Source organism: Lithobates pipiens, unplaced genomic scaffold (genome assembly GCF_037356315.1).
Source record: "Lithobates pipiens isolate NorthernLeopardFrog02 unplaced genomic scaffold, aLitPip1_a1.2 Scaffold_8, whole genome shotgun sequence".
Classification (NCBI taxonomy): Eukaryota; Metazoa; Chordata; class Amphibia; order Anura; family Ranidae; genus Lithobates; species Lithobates pipiens.
The window spans coordinates 557,389,676-557,408,830 of NW_027507903.1; the positions used below are offsets into that span (position 1 = coordinate 557,389,676).

The 19,155-nt window shown below is 44.2% G+C and overlaps 1 protein-coding gene across 1 annotated transcript in view; it reads right to left on the minus strand.

Annotated features, from left to right (window-relative positions):
* RETN (resistin) overlaps positions 1-18,829 on the minus strand; it is a 31,448-nt gene extending 12,619 nt beyond the window's left edge. The window contains exons 1-2 of the mRNA XM_077471582.1: positions 18,812-18,829; positions 18,628-18,740 (exon numbers count right to left, since the gene is read on the minus strand). Of these exons, the coding sequence (XP_077327708.1) occupies positions 18,628-18,740; positions 18,812-18,829 (131 nt within the window). The remainder of the gene's footprint in view (positions 1-18,627; positions 18,741-18,811) is intronic.
* Between the last annotated feature and the right edge of the window lie 326 nt (positions 18,830-19,155).

Consider the following 19,155-nt stretch of genomic DNA (forward strand, 5'->3'; position numbering starts at 1 on the left):
AGTGTTGCTAACTATAGCTGTCAGCACTGATTGTTTTGGGAAAAACCTGACAGGCTGGTTGTACTCAAGTCAATTAATAGATTGACTTGTGTACAACCAGCTAGCCCATACATAGATCAACTATGGCTGGTCTCTGCTTAATTGGCTTAATTTCAATCTATGTATGGCCGCTTAACCACTACGCAGTCCGTAAACATCCTTCCACAAACCTTTACATTTTTCCTTCCCAGATTCCTTCATCCTCCTCTCCTGTACATACTGCCCACTGTCATACCCTCCACACTCCTCTCCTGTACATACTGCCCACTGTCATACCCTCCACACTCCTCTCCTGTACATACTGCCCACTGTCATACCCTCCACACTCCTCTCCTGTACATACTGCCTACTGTCATACCCTCCAGACTCCTCTCCTGTACATTCTGCCCCATAATACCCTCCACACACCTCTCCAGTACATACTGCCCCATAATACCCTCCACACTCCTCTCCTGTACATACTGTCAACTGTCATACCCTCCACACTCCTCTCCTGTACATACTGCCAACTATCTTTCTCTCCACACTCCTCTCATGTACATACTGCCCCCATCATACACTCCACACTCCTCTCCTGTACTAACTGCCCACTGGCATACCCTCCACACTCCTCTGCCGTGCATACTGCCCACTGTCATACCCTCCACACACCTCTCATGTACATAGTGCCCACTGTTATAACCTCCACATTCCTCTCCCTCACCAGCACATACTCCCCACTTTTATACCATCCATACTCCTCCCCTATGCCTTCTCACTAACAAAAAACAGTTCTTTACCAGCTCTAGAATTGGAACACTTTTGTTAGTTCAACTAAAGGAAAGCTTCTCAGTCCTCATATTTGTCCTGCCCATTATCAGTACTCATTTAATTTTGTGATTACTACTGTGATGTATAGAGGAACATAGGGGATGTCAGCTACTCTAAATGTACCACTGGTAAAAAAAAAGTGTCCCTGAAAATATTTTTGAAATATTGGCAACTATGCACTTGGGCACTGCCCAAGGGCCACCGAGTCAGTAGGCGGCTGATATTATGATATTAAAGCGGTAGTAAATTTCACTAACAACTACTTTTTAGAGGCCCTGAGGTAGGTTATGCCATAATGTACTAGTATGCACAGCATATTAGCACATTAGAGTACACTTACCTGTCAGACTGAGCCCTCCAGTGCTGCACTGTGATCAATCCGGTGGGTCTTCCTTACGGGTTCTGAGCCTTTGTTCACTTGCCTTCGCTGGGCTGTGTTTCTGTCACTTCCACGCATGCTCATGCGCATCCTCTCTCTCTCTCTCTCATCCTCCCTCCCTTACCCCTCTCTCATCTCCTCTCTCTCTGTCTTTCTCTCTCTCTCATCCTCCCTCTCTCTATTTAATTTAATTTAGCTATAACAAAAACATTTTGCATTTTTAATTATTTTTTATTTTATTTTTTTTATAAAAAGCCCCACCATAATCCTCAGCACCAGGCCCATGATGTTCTTAATCTGGCTCTGGGCACATTTTGAGTCACGCCAACTCACTGAAAAATGTGGACTTTTGGACCCATAGGAAATGAATAGATGCATGCAAGTCATTGCTTCAAAAAAACACGTGTTATGTTATATAGCTGTCAATGAGCCCCAGAATTATGAATTACCGTATATACTCGAGTATAAGCCGAGATTTTCAGCCTCTTTTTTGAGGCTGAAAGTGCCCCCCTCGGCTTATACTCGAGTCATCGCTGTCTGCCTGCTCGATCAGCGTATCGAGCAGACAGACAGCGGCCATTCTAACATTCAAACGCCGCGCCTCCGCCTCCGCCTTCGCCTGTGATAGGCGGAACACTGAATTTCCCAGCAGCCTGTGTTCCGCCTATCACGGACATCGTCTCATCCTCGTACTACGGACGAGGATGAGACGATGTCCGTGATAGGCGGAACACAGGCTGCTGGGAAATTCAGTGTTCCGCCTATCACAGGCGAAGGCGGAGGCGCGGCTTTTGAATTTTAGAATGGCCGCCGAGGCGCCGACGAAGAGCGGCGATCCTGGCAAGGCACGGGACGGAGGCAAGGCAAGGCACGGCACGGGACGGGACGGAGGCAAGGCACGACACGGGACGGAGGCAAGGAGGCAAGGCACGGCACGGGACGGAGGCAAGGAGGCAAGGCACGGGACGGAGGCTCGGGACACAGGTAGGCTGGACACACACACACACACACACACACACACACACACGGACACACACACACAGGGATGGATGGATGGAGACACACACACACAGGGATGGATGGATACACACACACACAGGGATGGATGGATGGATGGAGACACACACACACAGGGATGGATGGATGGAGACACACACACACAGGGATGGATGGATGGATGGAGACACACACACACAGGGATGGATGGATGGATGGAGACACACACACACAGGGATGGATGGATGGATGGACACACACACACACAGGGATGGATGGATGGATGGACACACACACACACAGGGATGGATGGATGGATGGACACACACACACACAGGGATGGATGGACGGACACACAGGGATGGACGGACACACAGGGATGGACGGACACACAGGGATGGACGGACACACACACAGGGATGGACAGGCATGTCTCACCCTCGGCTTATACACGAGTCAATAAGTTTGCCAGTTTTTTTGGGGGTAAATTGGGGGCCTCGGCTTATATTCGGGTCGGCCTATACTCGAGTATATACGGTAATATGCAGTCATATCTCCTGATGCTTTTGCCATGCATCACTTTGCCTTGTGTTTTGTTTTGTTTTTTTGTTTTGTTTTGTATGGAGCATACTTGTGCAGAAATGGTCCCTTGCAGCCTACCCCAGCCTATGTGCTCTATACTGAGCTCCTATTACCCAGCTTGTTCTAAAATCCCTCTTATACCTGCACAGTAATGAATTAGTTAAAAAAAAACACCTTACAAATTTCTACAAACTTTATTTTGCCTTATTTGTTTTGAGCTGCTCTCTCACTCTTTCTAGAGGCATCCCTTCCTAGGTTTAGCATTTCCAAAAAATAATTGATACAAGTCTAATCAAATAAAAAGAGGACAAAATGTTGCCCTAAATATATTGTGACATCAGCCAAGGCAAAGATCATCAGAAATATGGTACAATGTTATTTCTAGCTTCTTTGGTCTGTTTTAAAGCTACTCTGTCACTTAAAGCGGAAGTAAACCCATAGATTTAACAGTTTCAAAAAACAGTTACATTTCCTGCACGTGCCGGGAATGTAACTGCCACAGTGGGTGTTCTCTTAACCAAACTGTCAAACCATCCATTGGCTGGAATCAGTGGTGGATGGTGTTTTTTTGGGGGCAGTAAACATCCACCCGCCCACGGCACCTTAAACCCCCCCCCGTGCTGTCTGCCGGTCCACCACCACTAGGCAGCGGGCACATCAGGCAGCAGGGAGATCAGGGCAGCGGTGGACATCAGACTGCTGCAGGTATCGAGCAGCGGCTCCTGCATCTTCTCCTCCTTGCTTCTGCTGTGCATCTCCTTCTAGTCGTCCAATAGGATCGCATGTCCTTTCAGCCAATTGTGTGACGGGTATCAGACCCGCTTCCCCATTTGCAGGAGAATCAGTTTTGCAACAGCGAATATTAATTTGCTGTGGTAACATGTCATCCTCTGCCCTGACCCTATGCTGCTTTTTTTTTGAAGCACCTGAAGGCTCAAAATAGGGCGGGCTCATGCCGTAGAGCATTGCGCTATGAGCCCACCCTATTTTGAGCCTTCGGGTGCTTAAAAAAAAAAGCAGCGTAGGGTCAGGGCAGAGGATGACATCAGGCTGTGGCGGGCATCAGGCAGTGGCCCCTGTGTCTTCTCCTCCTTGCTTCCGCTGTGCATCTCCTCCTAGGCATCCAATAAGACCGCCTGCCCTTTCAGCCAATTGGGTGACGGGTATCAGACCCGCTTCCTGATTGGCCAGAGAATCAGTGTTGCAACAGCAAATATTCATTCTCTGTTGTAACACCTGGGTGGGCTCATGGTGCAATGCTCTGCGCCACAAGCCCACCCTATTTTGAAGCCTTCAGGTGCTTAAAAAAAAAAAACATCGCTGTAATTCATGCGCCCTGTGTCCTGAAAGGGGACGGACACATGATTGGGGGTAGCGGGCGTGGATCATAGAGCATCAATTAGGATGTGGCAGCCATGGATAGAGGGGACGACGCCCGGGTGCCCCTAATGGATGGGCCGACACTGGATATAACTGCAGTCATAACTGATCACATGTGCAGCATCATGGCAGCAGAAGATTAAACAGAGACCAAGATGGCAGCTCCCTTGGATGAAACTTCCACTTTAAGTAAATCTAAAGGCAAAACTATTTTTTTTTCCCATTTTGGATAAAGTAAGGGAGGCTTATAACCCCCATCATTAGTTATACTTTAAATTAAACTTGCATATTAATTTGTATTCAAAAATGTACCTTTTGCTAGAATAATGAACATTCTCGGAATATAAAGAATGTTGGTAGTTTTATATAAATTTCAGATAAAAGAGAAATGCGCAATTAAAAAAAAAAAAAAATACATACAGTAGTCAACATGTGGCTGCAGCATTGATCCGATGCTGCAGCTGTCCCCCATTGGCTCTAATACTAAAAACTGAGTGATCACAGGACTGCTGAACTTTCAGTTCTCGGTCTTCGCTGAGCAGATAGCAGTGACTTACTATCAGTCACCGGCTCTCTGTTCTGCCCCTCCAGTGCCCAGTAGAGCACCAGGCTGTGGAGGCATTGGGAGCAGCTGGCTCAGGCTGGCAGCGACGCTGAAAGGTATATCCAGGTATATGGACAGATCCCAACATTATTGTTGGGATCCCTGCAGAGCATAGGCCAGCTCTGTGATGTCAGCTACTTTTCCACAGTGCACTCCTGTGACCCACAGGAGAAGTATGATAAAAGAGCTTTGGCCATGCTTCTCCTTTCATTTAATCATCAGATTTTCTTGTGCTTGAATATGTACAATGGAAAAATTAGAATACATGTAAGGCAAAAACTGTTTTTAGCGTGGAATGCGTGGAATGGTTAGAAACTTTGTCAGGTTTGTTTGCCGTCTGTGTCGTCACATAGAGAAGGAAATTAGAAAATCTAACATTTTACAACAATGAATTGAGATTAAATCAATGGGGACACTTGTTCCGGTGACAACTAAGAGCAGATTCATCCCCATTTGGAGAGCTTTCTTCCTGTTTTGTCTACAGAACAGAAAGTGAACAGAATTTGCAATGAGACACAAACAGCAAAAGAAAAAGAAAAGAAAATTTACAAGACTTTTAACCATTCCCCACTCAAACTAAAACTAAACAAAGTTTTACCAGTAGACATAAAGGAAAAAATGTATGTCCATTTTTTATTTGCTAATTAAAGCGAAATATTTTTTGGTCACAACTACTCTTCACAGAAGTATCTTACTAATTGTCCCTTGCTAATGTAAATTGTAGACTTGCAGTAGCTCTGCAATCAATGTAATTCAGTTCAGCAGCAAACATTTCCATATGTTATTTAACAGCAAAATGCATGGCATCCTAAAGTGGATATTTACCTTTAAATTCAATTTTAAATTCAATTTAATTGAAGAAGAGACTTACTGGGGTCGAATTATTAAAGGCAAAGAGCAATTTGCAAGTGCAGTTGTTCCAGGGCTTAGTAAATGATGGGAAGCTCTGCTGACTTCCATCATCCAATCATATGCAAGCAAAAATGCTGCTTTTTTATTTTCCTTGGACGTGATTGGGTATTCTTTGCAAAGTGAAGCTTTACCTTATTTACTAAGCTCTGGAGCAACTGCACTTGCAAAGTGTATAGTTTATTTGACTTTGGTAAATCAACCTAAATATGTCTTCTGCCATAAAGATTTCTACTTTCTTTATAATGTACACTGAGTTGTGCATGCAGTTATGTCACCCCAAGCTACTCAAGATAGTCAAAGATACGAAACCTGTAAGAAGACTGTGTAAGTGCCTGTGTACATAAGTATTGTCTTCCTGCATTTTGCATTCAAATGTAAGACTATAAAATGTAAGTCTTAGCAGCGCTGCCTTTGAATAAAAAGACTAATGTCGCATACACACAACCAAACTTTTCGACAGACTTGGTCCGACGGTCTTCCCGACGGACTTTTGCCAGAGGTCGGACGGACTTTCTGAATGAAATGGACTTGGCCACACACGACCGGACTAAGTCCGTTCGAAAGTCCATTCTTTTTGAACGTGATGACATAAACGGGACTAAACAAGGAAGTTCAATAGCCAGTAGCCAATAGCTGCCCTTGCGTCCTATTTGGTCCGTCGGATTAGCACATAGACAATCGGTTTTCCCGATTTTTAGTCCGTCGGACTTGAGGCAGTCAGATAGATTTGAAACATGTTTTATTTCTAGGTCCGTCGGACTTTTGGGAAAAAAGTCCGCCAGACCAAGTCTACCGGAAAGTCCGATCATGTGTACGCGGCATTAGACTGACCGTGTATACAAGCCTTTGAGTTTGAACTGAATTTGATTTGGAGGACTGTTCATTAGAAAAAGATATACCTTACATACATATCTTACCCACATTCCTGTATTCCCCTTTTTTTAATTATTATATATTTCTTTTGACTTGAACAACTTTAATTGATTCATTTGATTAGTGATTCATTGCAATAATACTTATTATAAAATAAGAATTCATTATTAAATATTAATTTTGTTAATATCTTATTTATTCATTTTTATATTATTTGTCTGATATATCCCTACTTTCTTTTTATTAGGGATACCTTTATATGTCTATTGTATTTTTATATCATTCTTTGTTTGATGTAACAATGTATTTATTACACTGTTAAGAAAAAACAATAAAATTCTTGAAACAGAAGAAAAAGACATACCAAGAGAATGTAATATACCGTTATGTAAACAAATATCTATATTTTTCCTGAACTTTTTGCTTACCTTTTTGCTTACCTCTCACAGCAGAGAGCAGTCTATACAACTATGGAGACAAGTCCCTTTTTATACTAATCACCACCATGAAATTCACACCCTGTAAACTGGCAAGGACTTTCTCTGGGCTAACCTATAATTTATGCTATAGGTGTGTATAGCTTGTACAGCCTGTTTAGGGACAACACCCAATAAAAATGTATAGAAATAATTTGTATATTAATTTTACGTGTGCTATACCACGGCATTCATACATATGCAATTCATTTGGGAGAAAAAAACTAAAGGAAAATTGCATCAGATATTTTAAAGAAGCAATCCAGATAGCAGTGTTTTTTTTATAAAAAAATGTCCTTAAGTCCATGCTCACATTGGAGTGGGTTAAAAATCGTGCAAGTTCAGCTGAACGATTTCAACCCGGCAATGCACTTCAGGGTCAATTTGACAGACTTCTGTGTGGGTTCCTATACAAGTTGCCCCTCCCCAAAGTCGCCAAAAGTAGTACAGGAACTACGTTTGGGAATTGGGATTCGGATGGTGCGCTTTGAGGATGTTGAGATCAGGACTCTGTGGGGGCCAAACCATCACTTCCAGGCTTCCTTGTTCTTATTTACACTGACAATAGTTCCTAATGACATTGGCTATATGTTTGGGTTCATTGGGACCAGTCACACACCTCTCAGATGATATGGCATGATGGTTAAATATCTGTGTGTATTTCTCAGCATTGAGGACACCAAACTTGCAAGGAACCTCCACCATGCTTTACCGTTGGCTGCAGACACTCATTATTGTACCTCTCCACAGCCCTTCAGCAAATAAACTGTCTCCTGCTGCAGAAAGTTTGGATTCATCAGTCCAGGACACCTGCTAAAAATTTTCTGCCCAGTTCCTATGTTTTCGTGCATAATTTAGCCGCTTAGCCTTGTTTCCGCATCAGAGGTTTGGCTTTTTGGCCACAATTCTTCCATGAAGACCACTTCTGACCATACTTTTCTGGACAGTAGATGGGTATACCTGGGTCCCTGGTTTCTGTCATTTCTGTGCTGATGGTACTGCTGGACATCTTCCAATGTTGAAGGAAAGTTAGCATGATGTTTCTTTCATCTGCTCCATCAAGTTTCCTTGGTCAACCACTGCGTCTATACCTGCTTAGTATATATGGTAATTATACACTTGGCTCCAATCACACAAACTCCCTGAATGTGTCCAAATGTACAGAGCATGGAAGTGTAAGAATTGATGCTGGTTTGGAGACAAAGGGTAGTCACACCAAATATTGATTTGGTTTAGATTTTTCTTCTGTTTGCTCATTTTGCCTTTTGTAAATATATAAAAAAAATAAACAATTGACTAAAACCTTTGCATGGTATTGTATGTCAGGCTTCACTCCTGTGACTCACAGGTGCAGATTAATGTTTTGTACACAGACATTCTGACAACAAAATCCGTTGGGTTTTTTCCGACTGATTTTGTCCTAAACTGGTGTTGCATACACACGGTCGGACAAAGCTGTCGGAAAATCTGATCGTTCGGAATGTGATGACGTTCGTTCGTTACAACGGGACTATGTTGAGGCTAGTAGCCAATAGCTTTGGTCTCGTAATTTGATGTGCGCATGTGTGGCACTTTGTCTGATCGGAATTCTCTACAAACGATCGGAAAAAGTCAGATTGGATTTTTTTGTCAGAAGATTTGAGATCCTGCCCTCAAATTTTTTCAGTCGGAATTTCTGATGGAAAAAGTCCAATAGAGCACACACACGATCAGATTTTCCAACAATATAATCCGATCGTACCTTTTCCGTTGGAATTTCTGACCGTGTGTACAAGGCATCACTCTGTGCTGCAGCAGGCTCTAAGATGGAGACCAAGCTGTGAGATGAGGGACATAAAGCACAACAGTCTCCGTCACGGTCATTACCTCCTATCCAATTGCCTGCTATATATTACCAGTGTCTCAACCTAGGAGGTTAAATGTAAATCACTTTAAAGCGGAGGTCCACCCTAAAGTGGACCTTCCGCTCATTGGAACCCCCCCCCCCCTCCGGCGCCACAATTGGCACCTTTCAGGGGGAGGGGGGTGCAGGTACCTGTACAGTACAGGTATCTGCACCCACTTCCGGCGTAGATTCTGCCCCTTTCCGCAGAATCTACGCCCCTTTCCGAATGTCCCCCGCTGCCTGCTGGGAAACACACGGATCCCAGAGACAGCGGGGACCATCCTTATTGCGCAGCGCGACTCGCGCATGCGCAGTAGGGAACCGGGAAATGAAGCCGAAAGGCTCCACTTCCTGATTCCCATACCCAAGATGGCGGCGGCAGCACCCGAGAGACGATCGAGAGATCGGCTTCCGGTGACGACATCGCGGGCACGCTGGGCGGGTAAGTGTCACTATTTTAAAAGTCAGCAGCTGCAGTATTTGTAGCTGCTGGCTTTAAAAAAAAAAAAAACGGCAGATTCCCGGCGGACTCCCGCTTTAACTCCCAAGATACTGTCCATGAGATAGACCATAGTTACAATTGGTCTCTCACTTAAACTTAAACTTCTGCCCAGTAAAGGACAAAGACAACTTCTTGGTGACTTAAGTCTTCTCTTTACTTAAAACATAAAAGGAATCGACAAGTTCCATACACTTGTTTAATTATACAATTCTTCTTTCACAGCTGGTATAAAGGAAGAATAATAAACATTGGCTGTGCATTAGGCTGTGCTGTTATTTAAAACACTGTCCCTAATTGTATATTACAGGGCTCAAAATTTCAAGTCCTGAGCTACTAGCCAGGACTCAAGGGTTACTTGCAATCAGTTGCCCCACCCAACCCTGTCCGCCCTAATTCCACCCCTAAACACACCCTCATAAATTATCTCATGAAATGACAGTGAAATGTTTTATGCAGAATTAAGTTATAAAAAGAAATATTGATAACATTTACTTCATCCGCGCCCACCAATGCAGCCTGCCTGTACCCACCAATGCAGCCTGTGTCCACCAATGCAGCCTGTGCCCACCAATGCAGCCTGTGCCCATCAATGCAGCCTGTGCCCACCATGCAGCCTGTGTCCACTATGAAGCCTACCTGTGCAGGGGAGGAGAGGAGCAGGAGAATCTCCTGGATGATCGGAGCACAGGGAACACAGCGATAACAGCTTTTATTTCAATTGCTGTGTTCCCACCACTCAACGTCATATACAGCCCCTTTGATTGACAGATCGTCCATCCTAGGATTGGATGGGTGATCTGTCTATCAAAGTCCCAGGACCAGGAGGAGGGACTGTATCTGACAGCGAGCGGCGAGGAACACAGCAATTGAAATGAAAGCTGTTATCATTGTGCTCTGAATACCTGGGAGGCTCTCTCTCTCTTCCTTCCCCTCCGCAATCACTGGAAAAAGAACTCCCCTTCAACCCAGGCTGCCAGCTTGCCAGCCCTCAAAATCCACCCACAACATTTGAGCAGGCGAGTGGGATTTTTGAGGGCTGGTATACTAAATAGGTGCAATAGAGAACCGGTGCTGCACATGCTGTACCTGAATTGGTAATAATGTCAAATGTATATAGCGACAAAGTCCATGGTTTTCTTGTCAAACGGCCCTTTTGTAGGGATGGTGACCTTATGAAAGAGAGCAACATTACAACGCCGGTCCTCACTGATCTACTCAACATCTCAGACTCCCAGAGTTCGCCCCCCCCCCCCCCCCCGCATATACAGGCTGGCCAATATACAGGGGTATTCCTGGCCAATATACAGGGGTATACCTTGTATCGAAAGGTGTCTATATGTCAAAAATTATACAAGGGTGGTAGAGAGGAGCGACATATGTATGGGACTAGGGGGGAAGTAGAATAAGTGTGGGTAGAACTTCAAAGAGAGGAAGTAAGTGGGAAATGAATAGTGGCAGCATGTTATAGGCCACCCAACATGAAGGAGAAGGAGCTGGAATTACTATCTCAGTTAGAAATGGCAGGGAAACAGGGCAATGTAATCATAATGGGGGACTTCAATTACCCTGATATTGACTGGGCAGAGGGAACAACTCACTCATTAAAGGCCCGTCATTTCATGAATGTTTTACAGTACAACTTCATGTCCCAATTGGTGGATTCCCCAATTAGAAAGAGTGCCCTGTTAGATCTATTAATTATGAACGATCCCAGTCTGATCCCAGATGTGGAGATACATGACCACTTGGGATCTAGTAATCATAGGATGATTGCGTTTTGCATGAATCGCAGGAAAAGGAGGCATATAGGTAGTACAAAAACACAAAATTTCAAAATAAATGAATTTTCCTGAACTACGTTCATTGCTACATGACATTAATTGGGACCAAATTCTGGAATCATTGAATCCAGAAGGGAATGCTTTAGGAACATATTAAACAAATGTACCAAACAGTCTTTTTTCAGCCTTACCGACTATGTAACTATGTAACAGTTTCAACCCCCTCAAAGTCAGACAATGTGACACATCTGCAGTGGAAGTATATCATACATGATCCGACCTAACAGCATCAGCCATAGAAAAAATAAAGTAACAATCACACCAGAATAGGCAACAACAAACAAAACAAGAAGAAATTTCAAGAGCAGTTTACCTTGACTATCTTTGGACCATGTCCCAAGCAACCAAGAATGGTTCAGGATTATTTCTGAGGGTTAATGAAAATCTGTGATGAGATTAAAGATCCCAAATTATATCACATGGTGTTGTTTTAAGACTTTATAGTTTAATGGTTATATTTTAATTTATTTATGTATGCCACATATGAACCGAGCATCTAAGATGTATTTATTTATTCCCATTATATTTGTATTGAACATAGAGCACATATGTCAAACACAACAAAGTTCAGCCCGCCAGGCCATTCTGTTACCCGCGCACCTCTCCTACAGCTGCAGCTCCACCCTTATCTCTATCTCTTCCCTCACCTTGTCTCAGAAGTCGGCAGCAGAGAGGATGACATAATTCCTCTGCCAGATCCTACGCTTCTCTGTGCAGCCGCAGAGAGGCTCACCCATGCCCCCTGTCTCACTAATTGGCAGCAGAGAGGAGGACAAGACTCCTCCTACACACTCTGCACCTTTCTCTGCAGCCACATCACCACATCGTTTCTGCCTCCCTGGGTCGAGCATTCAGCAGACACCAGCAGCAGATTCCTTCCCTCTGATTCTCCTCCAGACCCTGCACTTTCCCAGCTCCGCCCTCAGCTTCTTCCTGGCAGCAGCACATGGTAAGGGGGGGGGGGGGGGGTGCACTGTGATGTAAGGGAGGGAGGGAGGAGGACTCTTGATTTCTGACCATAGGGGCTTTCTCTGGACATGTAGTCTTAGGCCGCGTACACACGGGCGGATTGTCTGCCCAACTAAGTTCGTCAGACAATCCGACAGACAGTCCGTCCAACTTTCGAATGAACGGACTTGACCACACACGATGAACAGACAGTCCGCCGAAAGCTTGCGCAATGACGTGTACGGCACGTACGACGGGACTAGAAATTCGACGTCCAATACACTGCAATGCAACCTTCGGGCGTGTAAATCCTTTCTGAGCATGCGCCATACTTAGTCCGTCGAACTAGCCTACTCACGAGCGGATTGTCCGCTGAACCGTGTTTCAGCGGACAAAATTACGGAAATTCCAAAAGACTAAGTCCGTCAGACTGTCCGCTGAAAAAGTCCGCTGAAGCCCACACACGAGCGGATTGTCCGCTGAAACACGGTTCAGCGGACTAAGTTGGGCAGACAATCCGCCCGTGTGTACGCAGCCTTACAGATATAACTAGCCCTTTGAGGGCAACCATAATTTTGATGTGGTCCGCAATGAAATTGAGCTTGACACCCGTGATAAAGGGATTAACAGCGCTGTCATTTTTTATTTATATTTATAAGAGTATCTAAAATACCTTAGTGGCGGCAGCTGCACACTTTTAGGCATTCATTTCTATGTTTTCTCCATGGCACAGGCTTATTGGTTATATCTTAGTGACAACTGTAACATCTATGGGTGTTTTATCGCTTTCCTCATTACTGCTGTCACCAAGACAAGGGGAAATCTCCCCAGTGGGGACACAGATAACAATAAAAATAAGACAGGGGTTCTAGCACTTAACCACTCTATACAAAGCTATTACAATTTTTAGCTATAGATACACTTTACCTTTGAAAATGTAATCTGTCTCAGTGAAAAGTATGAAAGCTGGGAAAATAACAGTTTGTTAATTAGGTCAGGGTAAATATAGATAATAATAATAATATGATAAATGAAGGGTGTGTTAGAGAGGACAGTCTTCCATTGTGCTGAATGGATATAAATGTCATGACTTGTCTGTGGGAGTTTATTGGGTGTGGGCATTGCTTTAGCACTGCTTCTACTAGTATTACATAAGACAATAAATTGAATGGCATTGTTGACACCTATCAATGTGGTACAATGCAATTAATGGAATATTGCAGAACACCACTTAAAGCGGTTCTGCACACACGTTATTTTTTATACTGTTTAAAAGTAAATTCATGCTAAAGTCAGACATACTTGTACTGAAGCTTCCCGGTATCCTGGTCCTTTTCCTGTCTAATCGATAGTTTTAAAAATCATGCCCAGCAGATGTCATCTTGCTTGTGGGCATTTGAAGCCCACAAGCAATCACTTCCTTGTTCCACCAGCATTCCTTGCTGGATCCCACACATGCTCAGTGGCAACTGCGCCACGCGGCGTAATCTTCGATATGGCCATCGCAACGGGTGCCCTACCTAACAATGGCGAATTTCAAAACGCACTCCAAACGTGGCTGGTGTAATGACGTCATGCGTTGAAATCACGCGAGATTTCACATAGGACCTCCGCACTGACTCCTGGGATGAATTACATGAGATCCCAGGAGACAGTGCGGCGATCACCGGACATGATGCGGATATCCACACAAACACCACCCACAGCCGCAGGGAATGAAAACTAAGATTACAAACATGAACAGGTACGATAAAAAAAAAGGCCATTGTGCACTCTTTGCTGCATTTATAAACGAATGAGCCTAACTTTTGAAAGTGTGTGCAGAACCGCTTTAAAGAGAACCTGTCACCGGGCCTCTCTTTGTGTTTTAAACACTTGCAACACTAGAAAATACTTACAGTTTACCATACAACACTTCTGGGGATGTCAGATCCCTGTCCATGCCAGCTCCATGTTTGCTCTCTTCCCTCCCTCCACTCATTCATCAGTTGTGTCTGTGTGTATTATTCCAGCCTTTACCACTGCTATGGTCTCCACTGTTTAAGGGCAATTAGTCTGCAAAATATATGTGTAGCCCTCTTTTGGGAGGGTTATGAGAAATGACTCAAAACAGGATATTGTGATAAACCTGTAAGTAAATAAAAGAAGCAAAACCTTCTACCTACCACCTCCTCCTTTCTCCTAAAGAAAAAAGAGCAGGCGGCGAGAGTGAGTGGGCGGGTAGTGCACTGAGCGAGCATTAGCCTCTCCAGCTGCAGTGAGGGTCAGCATGCACCGGACAGAAGGATTAGTGGAGTCAAGTACTGGAACTTGTTCCGGTACTTGGCTCTGCTGCATGACGCAGCCTGGATTCACAGGACACTGGGACTTACTTGAAATTCTGGGGCAGTCCCAGGGATTCCAAGAAGTCTGGGAGGTATGCACGTGGGATAATAACAGTAGGACATACACACAGTTACACAGCAGGCGAGGCTGAAAAAAGACACAAGTCCATCAAGTCCAACCTATGTGTGTGATTATATGTCAGTATAACATTTTATATCCCTGTATGTTGCGGTCGTTCAGGTGTTTATTTAATAGTTTCTTGAAACTATCAATGCCTCCCGCTGAGACCACCGCCCATGGAAGGGAATTCCTCATCCTTGCCGCTCTTACAGTAAAGAACCCTCTACGTAGTTTAAGGTTAAACTTCCTTTCTTCAAATTTTAATGCGTGGCCACGAGTCTTGTTAAACTCCCTTTTGCAAAAAAGTTTTATCCCTATTGTGGGGTCACCAGTATGGTATTTGTATATTAATAATGGATTCATCTATTATTAGGATTCAGATTGAGAAGTTATGGGCAGCTACAGTTAAATGACCAGAACACAGGAACAATTACCTGATAGACTCTGCCTTTGGCCTGGATAAAATACAGCAGTAGCTTCTGTATGTGGATATATGGCCTCCAAAATCCTTTCTATGTACTTCCTTCCTTTGGGGTTTTTAATCTAGCCTCCCAGGGACAGGGAAATGCATATATAATTAATTAACGGTGTAATATTTAGAGCACAAGTATACACAAATACAAACAGTGGAGGGCACCAGATCTCTACATATGAGATGGCTATCCCTACTGCAATAATTACTGTGTAGCCAGGAGCGGTCTATGGTTTTCTGACTTTTGCAGACTGTCCATTGCTATTCTAGCCTTGCTCCTATGTCCCCCTAGTGCTGGATCTGAATCACTGACATCACCTTCTAAAGCACAGAGCAAGACATTATGTAGTCCACTGGATAGGCATTGCTGATCTTGCAGAAGTGACTGGGAACTGCATCTCTCAGCAGGCCGTCTGCTCTGCAGGGAAATTGTGGGAGAGACTATATAGGGATCTGTGGACCAGGCCCGCGCTCTCTAGCTTCCTGGATCTCACCATGTAAGCACCACTTTGCCGCTGTGCAAGACAATTGCGGCCTAGAACACGACACACAGCCACCCACTCCAGCCCCAGCTAGTCCAGACGTTGCAGCATGTCCTGGCAGAAGGACATGCTGCAGCAGCGATGAACACCACGGAACCGGTTTGCTGAATTAGCAGACTGATCTCTTTCTCTGCCCTCTGAGGAAGGAAGAATCATTTGTTGATCCCATCTGGAGGTTTGAGGTCTATCAGGATTGGTGAGGGGGCTTGCTCCCACAGATCCCATTGCCTTGCTGAGAACTACAGTGTACATGTGACACTCACTTGGATTACAAATAGCATTGCTATCAACTGGGATTTACTATCTTGCTTGTTCATCACCACTTTGCTGCAGCCAGGAATATTTGTTCTATGAGCCGGTGAAGACAGTGCAAGGCCTTGCTTTTGAGACAGTGTTGTTGGTACTTTTAAAGGGGACACTTTACTGGTCAATATAGTATACAATCTCTCGTTAGGATGAAGGTATTATAGGTCAACCTGTGCCCCCCCTAGGGTTGCCACCTGTCCAGGATTCACCCGGACAGTTCGGGTTTGGAATCATTCGTCCAGGTTTCAGACTGTCTGAAACCCCGACACATTATTTAGACTGGACTATGGCTTCCCAGCAGCCTCAGATCCATCTGGATAAGAGGTGCTGACTGCCAAGTGATCTCACCATCCATCCATCTGTCTGTGACTGAAGTCTCCCCCTTCTCTCTCTTGCCTCTGAGTGAGTACACTAAGGCAAATCAGGGTTTTCAGAGCACCCCTTACATCAGAGTTCCCCTTTACATCAGAGGCCGCAGTGTTCCCCCTTACATCAGAGTCCTCTCCGTACATCAGAGTTCTCAGTGTTTCCCCTTAAATCAGGGTTCCCAGAGCATCCCTTATGTTAGAGTTCCCAGAGTTCTCCCTTACGTCAGAGTCTGCAGAGTGCCCCCTTACAGTGAAAGGGAACTCTGCAAGTTCAGATGTAAAAGGGGAACTCTGTGGACTCTTGTTATTAACTTCATATGATTAGAAATGTTATTTAGTAGCAAAATATATGTATAGTTTATACTATAAAAAAAATTGCTGTGCACTGCTAAAGTGTTCGGGTTTGACTTGAAGAAAAGGTGGCAACCCTAGCCCCCCCTTTAAAGTAGACACATCTCCTTATATCCATTGATTGCTTTCCTACATAATCCCATGGTGATTCTGTATATTGTTGTCATTTATGTATCATTACTAATTGTTTTTGCTGCAAGTGTTATTTCAACCTAGTCTTGGCTGAACCCAGGATTTGGCTGAATAATTCTCGTTTAAACCTCTCATCTCAAATAAGTAAAGACAAAGAGAGTTGAAACTATTTGCTTTGTGTCTGTTTGTCATTTAAAGGTATACACAGTATGTCTGAACCTAGAGTGTCAGAAAGGCTGGAGAGTTCACAGGGTCATGGTGGCATAGGAGAACATGCATTATCAAGCAACCCCCGAGGGGGCAGTGCTACAACCAGAGAACTCCTGGCTTATAGCATGCAGAGGAGGGGTCACTGCTGTCATCTCAGAGAGTGAGCCTAAGGAAGGTGCAGCACAGTGGTAATATAGCATGTGCTAAGTGTGGAGTCTGGGACAAGGGATAAGGTTTGTTATACTGTAGATGAATTACAAATATGGTATAATTTTACACAGTTACATTGGTCCAACTTGGATCAATGTAACTCTGTATATACGTTACTATACCTGGCCGATGTCCCTGGAAGTCCTACTTCAATACCGCTACACCGGTGACCTTTTTGCTTCTGGGTCCCGTGCTCAGTGGCTGGCCTGTTGCATTCTGAAACCAGGAGGTCAGTTGCTCAGCACAGAGGCCTTTAGGAAAATGTTATGCATCTTCTAAATGATTGCAACGCGTAGGACAATACAAAATATACATCAGAACAAAACAGTAGTTATTAAATAGATCTTAACTATCTTCACAGGTTACATCCTGTTCTGTGAACTCACGTGCACCAGGCTTCCCTCGAAAAAGATCTCTTACCGGCAATGGTCATCCTACCAAGGAAAGGGTAGAAAACAGGGTAAAGGAAAAAAAATACAACGAACAGGGATACAAGCCTCCAGGAATGAGGCTTCAACCTCAACTCTACACACTATTATTCCCAAGTTACTACAACCCCAAATTCAAACCCTTTTCCCCCACAAATCTTTTAATACAGACGACTCCAGATTCCAGCAGACAAGGAAATCTTGATGCGCTTGTGCACAAAAAACACCTCTGCCCAGCACATCATAAATAATAGTGAGCTACACCATATTGATACACCTACCCTTAACATCGTTCGTACTAACCCCTGAAGAGGAACATTTCCTCCAGTTAGGACTTGGTTTCTCCCCATCAGAGTCAATTAACATCTATGAAACAAAGACTTATACTTATTTGCCCGGAATCCTACCTACGGTTTCATTTTTGATCCAGATAGGAAGAAGTTAAATCTTGAAAAAGAGTTGGCAGAAAGGACTAAACATTTCTCTATGCAGGAATTTAGAGCCATGCGGGATCTAATGTTACTTTATGAAGAGCCACTGACACATTCGACCTGAATGACCATACTAGATGGGTTGATTTGGCCCCAAATTTGGGGCACTGATCCATCCAGACCAGAGGCAACTAGTAAAAAACTTAAATTAAAATCTCGATCATTTCTAGATTTAATGACATGTCCCTCAATTTGTGCTTTTCTATACGAACCCATCACATATTAAAAAAAAAAAAAAAAAAACCCGGACTCAATACTACAACACCACGGATACCAACATTTTATACGTTGCCCAAAACCCATAAAAATCTGACAACACCACCGGGTCGACCAATAGTGTCTGGCATAGGGTCTTTGACTAAAAATGGCAACAAGCTGGTGGATACTTTTCTCATGCCACACGTTCTTCGTTTACCTTCATACATCAAGGACACTACAGATTTACTCAAACATATTGAGGATGTCCAGATCCCACCGGACCTCCTCGTGGCTATCGATGTCGAAGCGATTTACTCGAGCATTCTCCATGAGCAGGGCGTCCAGATGGCTGGTACATTCCTAATGGACCAAGATCATACGACATGGCCCATGAATAACTTCATTTTGAAGTTATTGGCGTTCATACTTACCAAAAACCATGGGCACATCTTGTGCTCCTTCTTATGCTAATCTTTATTTAGGAGGTTGGGAAAGGTCAATATTTGGTGACGAATCCTAAGGCCGCGTACACACGGGCGGACTGTTCGCCCAACTTTGTTTGTCAAACAGTTTCGGCAAACAGTCCGCTCAAAATTAGCATGGACGGACATGGCCACACACGGCACTTTTTGAGCGGACTGTTTCAGCGAACTGTTTGCCAAACAGTTCGCTCAACTTTTGAAATGAACGGACTCGCCCACGTAAGGCGGAGGCAAATCCGCCCATTTCGAGCGCGTGTACAGGTAGGCGGGGCCCACGAAGGAGACGTCGCGGG